Source organism: Pseudoliparis swirei, chromosome 23 (genome assembly GCF_029220125.1).
Source record: "Pseudoliparis swirei isolate HS2019 ecotype Mariana Trench chromosome 23, NWPU_hadal_v1, whole genome shotgun sequence".
Lineage (NCBI taxonomy): Eukaryota > Metazoa > Chordata > Actinopteri > Perciformes > Liparidae > Pseudoliparis > Pseudoliparis swirei.
In genome coordinates this window covers 7,540,655-7,551,106 of record NC_079410.1, presented here as the reverse complement: position 1 = coordinate 7,551,106, position 10,452 = coordinate 7,540,655, and the positions used below count along the sequence as shown (strand labels likewise).

The window sequence follows — 10,452 nt, the reverse complement described above, 5'->3', positions numbered from 1 at the left end:
CTTCTCATTTATAATGACATATTTTTTGGAAGGTAGTAGCGAACTAGCCAGAGCTGTGGTCTGTCCCGTGTAATTACATAACCAGCACTCATCTTCCAGATGGTTGATGGACTGCAGAGAAAAAGTTGTTTACTCACATTTCTTGCTTTGACAGGGCGAGGGTTGCATATTAAAGTTTCACTTTTTTCGTCCCATTATATCTTTCACTCGGCGAATGCAGCTAACGGAGTCTGACTCGGCACAGTTTGGTTTCCTGTGAGTGCTTCTGTTGGATTTCCACAGAAAAAGGTTTTGTTGATTCTTTTCGGGAAAAGCGTTTGACTTCTCTGACCTGGTTGTTCTGGAATTACACTATTCGTCCATTTCCTTGAATTGCCGATGTGAAGAGCCCTTAAATAGCAATCTGTACAGTTACATCACCTTCAATTAAACTATTCTCAGGACTAAAATACATGACTTCCTCTTGCACCTTTAAGCTTCATTTCTTTTTTATTAAATATCAAAAACAGTCACTCAACTCTGTTTACAGGCATTTATTTGTGTACTCCTCTTAATATTACGGCATCACTAAAAGGCACCAAAAGCCACAGGACACATTCAAGAGACTTTAAGATGAATGATGTCCTGGAAAGAGAGCACGAGGAAGGTGAAGACCCTCAAATGCACCATTTAGCCATCATTCTCAGCCGCTGGTCAAATCGATACAGTATAATTGACCCAGATCTCAGATAATGCTCCGAAATAAAGTTCTTCCTCCTGAGATGAGTGTAATGGGTCGTTCGGTGTTAATATCCACTCTGTTAAAAGAAGCCTTCAGCTGTAAAGCTTTAACAAACCCATGATAGTAATTATGCCGTGACTCCTAACCTCCTCCATCAATATAATTTGGTCATATAGACGTGTGCGTCGTATATACCTCTCCCCGGGTTCATCTTCCCAAAGAAATCAATTCTAATCCGAGAGCCGACATGTTTTCATCACTTATTTAAAAAATGTTTTCATTTTCAATACTGACCGAATAGATAAGAGCACGAGCGGGCGACGGAAAAAATAATAAAATCGTCCCTCCTGAATAATAGATGGATAGAATGAATTGCTTGGGGACAGATTATCGTTTGAGAAACTGAGAGATGATTAGAGCAGCGATACAGAGCAGATCCCACCGCAAGAGAGGGTCTGTGGAAATATGGTGTGTGTGTGTGTCAAGGGGGGCTATGAGTTTGACCTGGAAAAATAAAAGCATCATCACATAAACATGTCTGATCACAAACACATGTTGGAATAAGATCTGCCGTCTCCATGTTCCCGCTGAAGGAACGTGTGCACACGTCTCTAACCAAGCGGCTCGCTGTGGTTGGAGCTCTCCTTGGTGCTGAATCTGCGGGGACTCCGCCAACAACACATTGCAGTAACTTCTGATCTCCATCCACCAGTGTGTGTGTGTGTGTGTGTGTGTGAGAGGGAGTGCGAGTGTATGAGAGTTTCCCGTGTGCGCAAAATACAACACACACACTCTGCTGGCACCGCGCCACGCAGGCAGCTGCCCACAATTGCGAGTTTTCCAAATGAATAATACACCGCGAGAGAAATGACTAATAGTCGAAGTTATGAAACATTTAACATGTGGGCAGCCTGAAAGCAAAATGGGTTGTATCTCGTGGATGTGACGCCGCTCCCGGAGCAGATTAAACAGGGGCGCCGCGGCTCCCTCCCCTCCGGGCGTGATGCAGTGAACCTGCTCTGCGCAGAACCGGCTCGCCGTATAAAACCGGCTGCGCTTCCACAAGACCGAGAACAACAACAACTGGGACGCGAGCGCGCAAGTCACTGCGGCTGCTCCACGCACACGAACCACGAGCCGGCACCGACGCAGACATGCGGGCCACCGAGCGCGGAATCAGTTGGAGACTTTTTCTATTTTCCTGCCTGTTTTTGGAGAGTTCGTCTCAAGGCTTTGGCGCACAGACGCAGTTCATCTGCACGTCCGTGCCCAAGGATATGGACATATGCGCCGCGACTTTGCAGAACAGCGTGCCGGGAGACGACTTGAAGACCACCGTCATGCAGCTGCGCGAGACGGTGTTGCAGCAGAAGGAGACGATCATGAACCAAAAGGAGACCATCAGGGAACTGACCTCAAAGTTGTCGCGATGCGAGAGCCAGAGCGGCGCGGAGCCCGGGGGCAGGAGGAAAGACCCCGGGAGCAAGAACACGATGGGGGACGTATCGAGGGGCCCCGCGGACACTTTGGCGCAACTATCACAGACTTTACAGTCGCTGAAGCAGAGATTAGAAAACCTGGAGGTAGGAGGCTGATTCCGAGGACACTTCACCACTTTGGGGACTCTGCGCAAAAGCTCCGAATTACGCCCGGGCACCTTTTCTGAACCAATATAATAACGACACGGAAACCCCCAATAATAACGACAATAACAACAACAACAATAATAATTATAATATGAAAAAAAGGAGAGGTGATTCGTGGAATTATTACATCACAAGTGAAATCTCATTGCCAGATATAATTAAGTTGCTTTTTATATATAAATACACTATATAGAATAGGAGGGGGAAACAAAGTTAAATTGTGTGATATCCTCTATCGTTCTGTACATTCAGCTGCATGCTTATTTCCCCCCCGACAGCAATTCAGCAGAAGTAACAACTCGGTGCAGGCGAACAGCCTCAAAGACCTGCTCCAAAGCAAAATCGACGACCTGGAGAAGCAGGTGTTGTCCCGAGTGAACAGCGTGGAGGAGGGGAAGCCCGGACCCCGCAACGAGACGGAGCAGCGCGGCAGAGTGGAGTCCACCCTCACGTCGCTCCACCAGAGGATCACCGACCTGGAGAAAGGTATACCCACACATCTATAGAGCTCAGGGGAGGGCACACACAGTAGATGAGCTCTGGGAGTGTGATGAGAGGACTGATTCATATTAGCAGGTCAGGGGAGATATCAGATATCAGATGGAGAGCGATTATAAGTGCAGACCGAAGAGAAAGAAAGAAAAGAAAACTCTCATCCAGTTTGTATTAAAGGCTTTTTATGACCTCGGCACCCCTCGATGTAATGATTCACTCATCCGCACAAATCTGGAGCATCCCGGTGAATTATGCAGTTTCCTGTTCTCGTTCATGCAGATTAAACCAGTTCAAACACAGTGAGCGACCCTCCGTCAGCTCGGTGAGCCTCTACAGGAGGGAAACCACGGGGAGAAAACATAAAACACACTGGTGTGGCAATAAAAGAGAGAGAGGCGTGGCGCCAGGAGAGGAAACCAGATGAAGGTTGACAACGTCAGCACTGTGTGCTGGATGCATCAGATTAGAGCACATCTGGAGATTGCGTAACATGTCAACCCTTCATGTTAATCCTCAGGACTTGTGCACTATCGGGACGACGTATCCTCGTTTAAAAATGAATGCAATGGCATCGATACTGTGGAGTCAACCGCGGTGCACTCCCTCCCCACAGGTCAGAGGGACAACAGGCCTCTGGATAAATTCCAGCTCACGTTCCCACTGAGAACCAACTACATGTACGCGAAGGTGAAGAAGAGTCTGCCGGAGATGTACGCCCTCACCGTGTGCATGTGGCTCAAGTCCAACGCGTCCCCGGGAGTGGGCACGCCTTTCTCCTACGCGGTCCCGGGTCAAGCCAACGAGCTGGTGCTCATCGAGTGGGGGAACAACCCGATGGAGATCCTGATCAACGACAAGGCACGTCTCGCCCTCAGAGGGAATGTTTCCGCGCGTCGATTTGAAACACGCCGAGGGTATCTTTGGCGAAGCTTCACGTCCGTGTCTGTCTTTCCTGTAGGTCGCCAAGCTGCCTTTTCTCATCAACGACGGGAAGTGGCATCACATCTGCGTGACCTGGACCACTCGCGATGGCGTTTGGGAAGCGTTCCAGGATGGCGTCAAGAGAGGGAGCGGAGAGAACCTGGCTCCGTATCACCCCATCAAGCCCCAGGGCCTGCTGATCCTGGGTCAAGAGCAGGTGACCACGCCTCCGCGAAGGCAACGCGGGTTTCCTTCTTTAGAGGATGTTGGGAAAGGACACGAGGCATGTAGGGATTATTAACTGCGTCTTGACGTGAACAAGTCATTTTTACATTTCATTGTAACGTACTTAAAATATTATAATAATAATCTCATTTCCTATTTAAAATCCGTCCCCGCTGTAAACGACCTGTTTGATAAGTCGATTCCATTCCTTAACTGGACCTCATCAAGAATCCCAGTGGATTGAAGATGCCTCATTCAATTTAGACCGTCGAGATAATTTGGGTCTTTCCATAAAGCAGCCGGAGGGGGGGGGGGGGAATCATATCCTCCTAGATTAAAATCCATTCGTCTTTCTCCACAGGACACGCTCGGTGGAGGGTTTGACGCGACGCAGGCCTTCGTCGGAGACCTGGCCAATTTCCACATCTGGGATCGTAAACTATCCGTGGGGGAGATATACAATCTGGCGACGTGCAGCAGCAAAGCGCAAGTGGGCAACGTTTTCGCGTGGATGGAGACGAGCCTCGACATTTACGGAGGGGCCTCGAAGTGGACATTTGAAGCTTGTCGCCAGCTCAACTGAACTGCGGGTCGAAGAAGAGGTGGATGCTTTTGTTAAAGCCACTCCGTCGTCACAGCCTTGGTAAAGCCATTTGAGGAAAGAAAGAAAAGAAGAAAAAAAATCAGGATCGTTTCAATAGCATCTGGATTTGTGATAGATATTTGAAAACATCGTTCGTGGACACTTGATAGATTCTTTTTACCGAACACTCATGTTCACTGCAAACGGGACACCTCGGCATCCTGTGGCGCTTGAACGCACCGTCGGGCCGATTTTGTGGTCGCGGCCGCTGGCGCTCCGGAGAGCAGAGGACGCTCCTCTGGGATGGAGATGTCGAGCCGGCAGGAAGTTGTGTAGTTTTTAACCAACGGATGTCACGCGATTTCAGCAAAACGACGGACTTCTTTCAAAACGTCTCCTCCGTCTCGACTGCCAGGTTTCTCACTGTGAAAAAAGACGAGGTGGACTTCTCTAAAAAGAACGTGCTCTTGAGGAGGCCATGAAATAGACGGCTTTGTTTCCCTCTCACTATTCTTTCTCTACCGCCACCTGCTTGACGTGATTGTGTGTAAAGAGTTATATATTTATTGCCAACATTTGAGCCTGAGTGCCTTGGGCCGTTGAAAACAAAAAAAAGACAAAATCTCAGCACATTGGTTATGATTTGCAGAGTGTTTGTGTTTATTTTCTTGTGACGTCATTTTTAAAAAGAGGTGTTTCTCGTAACACTCGGAATGCGGTCAGATCAGATTGTTTCTTGAAAAATGCAGTTCATTGATGATGATGGCGCATTTTGGATATGTTTGTACTTCAATGGGAATGTTCTCTGTACAGTAACAGCATGTCTTAACTTCTGTAAATGCTGCGTCAGCATCTATGATCTTTGCTTTTACTTTACGACTTTTGGGTTGAGATTTTATACTGTATTGTTATATGCTTAAAGCATGGCAACACGGACAGATGAAAAAAGTTCTAGTTTTAAATAATAAATTGTGATACTTGAATCATATACAGGTGTTATTTATTTGCAAAATGTGCACTTTCTGACACGCAAATCAAACTAATTATATGATTTGAAGGTCTACATGTGACCTCCAGCATCCTGATCACCAAAGTGTTCACTGTACATCTGCCAACTGGACCATTAAATGTGGATGTCATAATCACACTTAGTATATTAACAACGGCTTACTCGTGAACGTAAACCACTAAACACCTACGGCTCTCTTCCTGCTCGGCAACAAAGGGCACAGACCAAGTCAGAGAAGGCTGCAGAACATAGCGCAGAGCAGCTGAGGAGCAGATGCTTTCAGTCGGGAGTTGGTAGAGACCAAACGCAGAGATAAAACCAGGGTTTTTATTTTCATACTTTTATCAGGCGTTCATAAAAAGGACTTAACGGTAATAATAATGTTGCTCCCTTGCTGCGTAAATAAGCAACTGCCTGTATATAAATACATATACCTGCATGAAAATGGGAAATACTTGACTGAATATTTTACATTAAAAAAATCATACCGGCAAATTTCTGACAGTTGCAGCACTTTTTCAATTTCCGGTTTTAATATTTCCGCTCAGTCAGCGGACCAACGACTCCGAGGTGGACGAGACGCTCCTCCCAGAGGAGAGAGGACTGTTGCCTCCCTCTTGACGTTATGAAACGGTTTCTACATAATATGGATTCTCCTAAAGATCTGGCTTCCCTGCACTTGGAGCTCCAGCTGAACAGCGCGGAGAATATTACCACATTTGTCCACAGGGGGTGCCAAAAACACAAAATAAAAATATATTGTTCCAACTTTAAGATAACAAAAATACTTTTTTTAATGCGATTCATTACTTCACGATAAGCTTAGGGGGAAAACAATTAAAAAGTGTGCACAAGTGTAGTCGACAAGACCGCTCAGCGATGGCAAGGTGTGGTCTGGAGGCAGTACCCCACCTCTCGGAGACCCTCACTCCAACTGAGCCCTCTCTGTGTTCCCCCTACACCCCTACCTAGCCTACACCCACTCGCATGCATCATCTGCTGCACCCAACGACATCACTGTGCACAGCTCCAACGTCAGTGTTGGAAGGGGCTGACCTACGACCACTTACAGGCACACACTGCAGGGGCACAGTGGGACACTGGGTTGGTGGAGAACAGCCCTCTCATCCTCAACGTCAAGAAGACCATGAGCTGGACCAGCAACACGGAGAGGAGGATAGGCGAACCAGCAGAGGCAGTGTCAGAGGGGTCAGCGGACAGCAAGCATCTCGGAATGCCCATCTCCCCACCCTCACATGGACCCACCGCACACCACTCAACCACCAGGGTGTGAAAACGCCCAAACAACGCCTGATCGGGCTGCGCATGGGAAATTTCATCACCCCCTCAGAACATTCTACATTACACACCAAGTACACCCGTCTGGTACACTGTCTGGTGCATCACCGTCTGGAACTGGAACTGCAGGGTGGAGAGCGTAGGCACTACAGAGGGTGTCGAGGTCGGCACAGTACATCGGTGAGGTGAGCTTCATCCTGACATATACAAGCGTGTGCGTGGCCAGGCACCAACCATGAAGAAAATAACCACCCGCCACCCGCAGGCAGGCTGTTCACCTTCTACCGTCAGGCAGCGATACCGCGGTATCGCACAAACAAACAGACGGAGGAGCTTCTTGCTTCGTCAGGCCCAGGCTGCTGCTGAACTGAGACTGAAGACCTCATTAACACACCACACACATACATATTCTGTATATATGGCCAATATGTATATTTTATATATATATTGAGTATATATATATTATATATATATATATTATATATATATATATATATATAGTCTCATCAAATATTATATATTTTGTTTTATATATATATATATATTGTCATGATGTATATTATATTATTACTATATATATATATATATTATTAATACTTTCTTTTTTTGTGTGTGTATTGTATAGTTTATTATTCTCATTCTTATTTTTTAGTCTGCTACTGCTGTCGGGTGTTTTTGTACATAATTTCGAACCGACCGATTATACTTGTATAAAAGGGGATGTGACAATAAAAACTTGAAACTTGAAACTTGAACATGAACACATGAAAACAATCTCTTGTGTTTTACACGAGACAGACCTGTGAAGCTGCCTGGAGTACATGTTGTCCTATCAACAAAAAAATCGGCATCTAATTCTCACCAAACCGTCGTAAATGTGAAAATTAAATTAGTTTTGCATCACAGCATTTCACATAATTCAGTGCGACGTGGTTCGAGTCTATGTACGAGTCTAGATTTGACATTTTGGAAGAACAACATTGGTGTATATTTACAAGGTCCTCACCATATATTTCTTACACAATCGTCTATATTATTACGGGGTAATCCGACTTAATTCTCAATCGTGAATGAGTACGAATACTCTGTGCTCTGTCATTTTAACAGAATGTGGACTTCTCCTGCTGTGTCCATGTAGTCGGGAAGCGGGATGAATTAGATCAGGGATGCCAGGGTGAAATTGGACAGGGGGCCAGATTTTTTTCAAGTGAGATCTCAGGGGGCCAGATTACACTTTTGGACTGAAAAGGCCAAACACTGACTCAACACATGGATAGGTAGGCTATTTGAAATTATTCATGAAGGCCTACACATCATTAAGAAATTGCATTGGCACCAAAATTGCCTCACTATGAGGCCTACAATGACATAGCCTAAAGCAGGAGACAGGTACCCTCTAGAAACGTAACATTTTCCTATCCATGCAAGTAGCCTACATATATAAATTAGAAATGCACCAAAAAAGCCACAGGCTTCATTTAGTGAAGCCTGTGGCTTTTTTGAAAGAGTGGGAAAAAGCTTACAGCACCTGGTATTCCCAGGCGGTCTCCGATCCAAGTACTGAACAGGCCCGACCCTGCTTAGCTTCCAAGATCAGACGAGCTCGGACGTGTTCAGGGTGGTATGGCCGTAAGCGAAAAGTGAGCCTGCAAATGAACCTTTTAAAGAATCGGAGCCAAACATTTATAATAAAAAAATAAAAATAAAATTCTCCCCTTATCATCCGCGGGCCGGATGTGACGTACAGTCGGGCCGAGTCCGGCCCGAGGGCCGTAACCCTGGCACCACTGAATTAGATGAACTCGCCTCCACTTTACACAACAGATAACTTTCTTCAGTGACTCACTCAAGGTGTTGAAGTTCACGAGAACATGAAGTAGAAGTACACCCGCATCTTGAACACAACACATACTCACAAAGCAGAGCAGAGACAGCCTTCCATGCACACTGTGAGAACACATCTTTAACACCTCGAGTATTTCTGTCAACAGAAGCTTTTCCCTTTGAGAAGTTGCGTCTCAACCCATGCAGACTAATCAAAGCCCCCCGGCCCCGCTCGCATGAGAGGAGACGGCAGAGGCTGAAGGTCCTCCCTGTATTCTTAGCGAGGTCACGCCGTCCCACCACAGACGGGTCGCATGTCCCGCAAATTGGTTTCCATCCTCCAGCTTCGAGCTGCAGGGACGCCTCGCCATCGATAGGTTTTCCCCAGGCATCAGACAAACTCCAGCCCATCGCCATCACACAGACGTTACACACAGCTAGTGTGACGTCAGGGGTTGGATTTCACTGGTGGAGAAGCAGAAGTCACACACACAAACATACATGTCCACACACACACACAGACATGTACAGACAGGCGCAGGAGGATCTCGTCTCGAGTGGCCACTGGAGGCCTGGGGAAGAAATCGACTTCCACTCCCTCCTCATCCTCTTCCACCTGGCCGCATTGACCTACAGCCCACAATTGTCCAAATCAGGTCTTTCCATCTCTTGACCTAAATCTTGCCCCCCTTCTTGTGGGGTATATTTTTGGCCCAGCCAGATAACAGCCAGCCTGCTGACCTATCCCCAGCCTTCCTAATTGGTTTGTGCCTTCATGCACTTCCATTCAAATTGGTTTGGAGAAAAGGTCAATTATGAGGTGATACGCGTCCTCCATCTGCCGTCTCTTATTTCACTCTTTATCGGAAAAGCACATGACATAAATCCATCATGTCTGACTGTTTAGGACAATCTCATTTAGCTTCTTCAGTATAACATATTTCAGTAAGTACCCCTCTGGCGAACTTTGAAGCTTTTACGGGTCATAAAAAAGGCCGTTGAGAACAAGTGGCTGAGATCAAACGTACGGGACGACCTCACGCCGAACACTAATCCGCCTTTCGCCGAGTGGCGGTGACACGAATCCGTGCGACCGTAGTGTAGTTCATTAATAGCCTAACGCAGGGGTCGTTCATTAACATTCAACCAGGTCCAGTTAGAGCAAATATCTTTACACCACGACAATGATGGCTAACCTTCGCTATACTTTAGTGCCGTATATGTTGAAGTAGCCCAGCGGTATGTCGTCAACAATTGAACTGGACGAATTATAAATAAATAAATATATATATATATACATATATATACATATACACATAGATATATATATATATACACATACACATATATATACACACATATATATATATATATCGATGTTTATCTCTCATTTCAAGAACAATATGGGCTGGATTTTTTTATTAAAATACATAATTGAAAAATGAAATGAAAAAAATTATTAATAAAATATTTATTCTGCAGAATTTATATTTTACAAAAATGAAGGTTTGGGGAGAACTGCAGCACAAGTACAATGTTGTATGAAGCTTTTTGTGGCTGGTGATGTCCAATACATTGCCTCACGTGATGTCACTCGAGTCAGTGACAGTCGCAAGACGCGATCTGTCGGCAGTGGAGTGGCATTGTGGGTATTGTAGGCACTCTGTTTTGACAAAAAAGACAAATGTACAAAAACTGTTTGTCGTGCGTTATAGAAGTGCAGAGCTAT

General features: G+C 45.8%; 1 protein-coding gene and 1 pseudogene across 1 annotated transcript; one reads left to right on the top strand and one right to left on the bottom strand.

Annotated features, from left to right (window-relative positions):
- Positions 1-1,829: 1,829 nt before the first annotated feature.
- Positions 1,830-5,579, top strand: nptx1l (neuronal pentraxin 1 like). The gene is made up of 5 exons (XM_056407324.1): positions 1,830-2,304; positions 2,646-2,853; positions 3,476-3,720; positions 3,821-4,000; positions 4,370-5,579. Exons 1-5 carry the CDS (start codon positions 1,876-1,878, stop codon positions 4,589-4,591), a joined length of 1,284 nt encoding a protein of 427 aa, XP_056263299.1. The 5' UTR covers positions 1,830-1,875; the 3' UTR covers positions 4,592-5,579.
- Positions 5,580-8,415: 2,836 nt separating this feature from the next.
- On the bottom strand, positions 8,416-8,534 carry LOC130189418 (5S ribosomal RNA; annotated as a pseudogene).
- Between the last annotated feature and the right edge of the window lie 1,918 nt (positions 8,535-10,452).

Excerpts from the sequence above, each read along its gene's own strand:
- nptx1l (XM_056407324.1), top strand. The coding sequence starts at position 1,876 with ATGCGGGCCACCGAGCGCGGAATCAGTTGGAGACTTTTTCTATTTTCC. Across the intron at positions 2,854-3,475 it reads GATCACCGACCTGGAGAAAG|GTCAGAGGGACAACAGGCCT; the intron begins GTATACCCACAC and ends CCCTCCCCACAG. Across the intron at positions 4,001-4,369 it reads TGATCCTGGGTCAAGAGCAG|GACACGCTCGGTGGAGGGTT; the intron begins GTGACCACGCCT and ends CTTTCTCCACAG.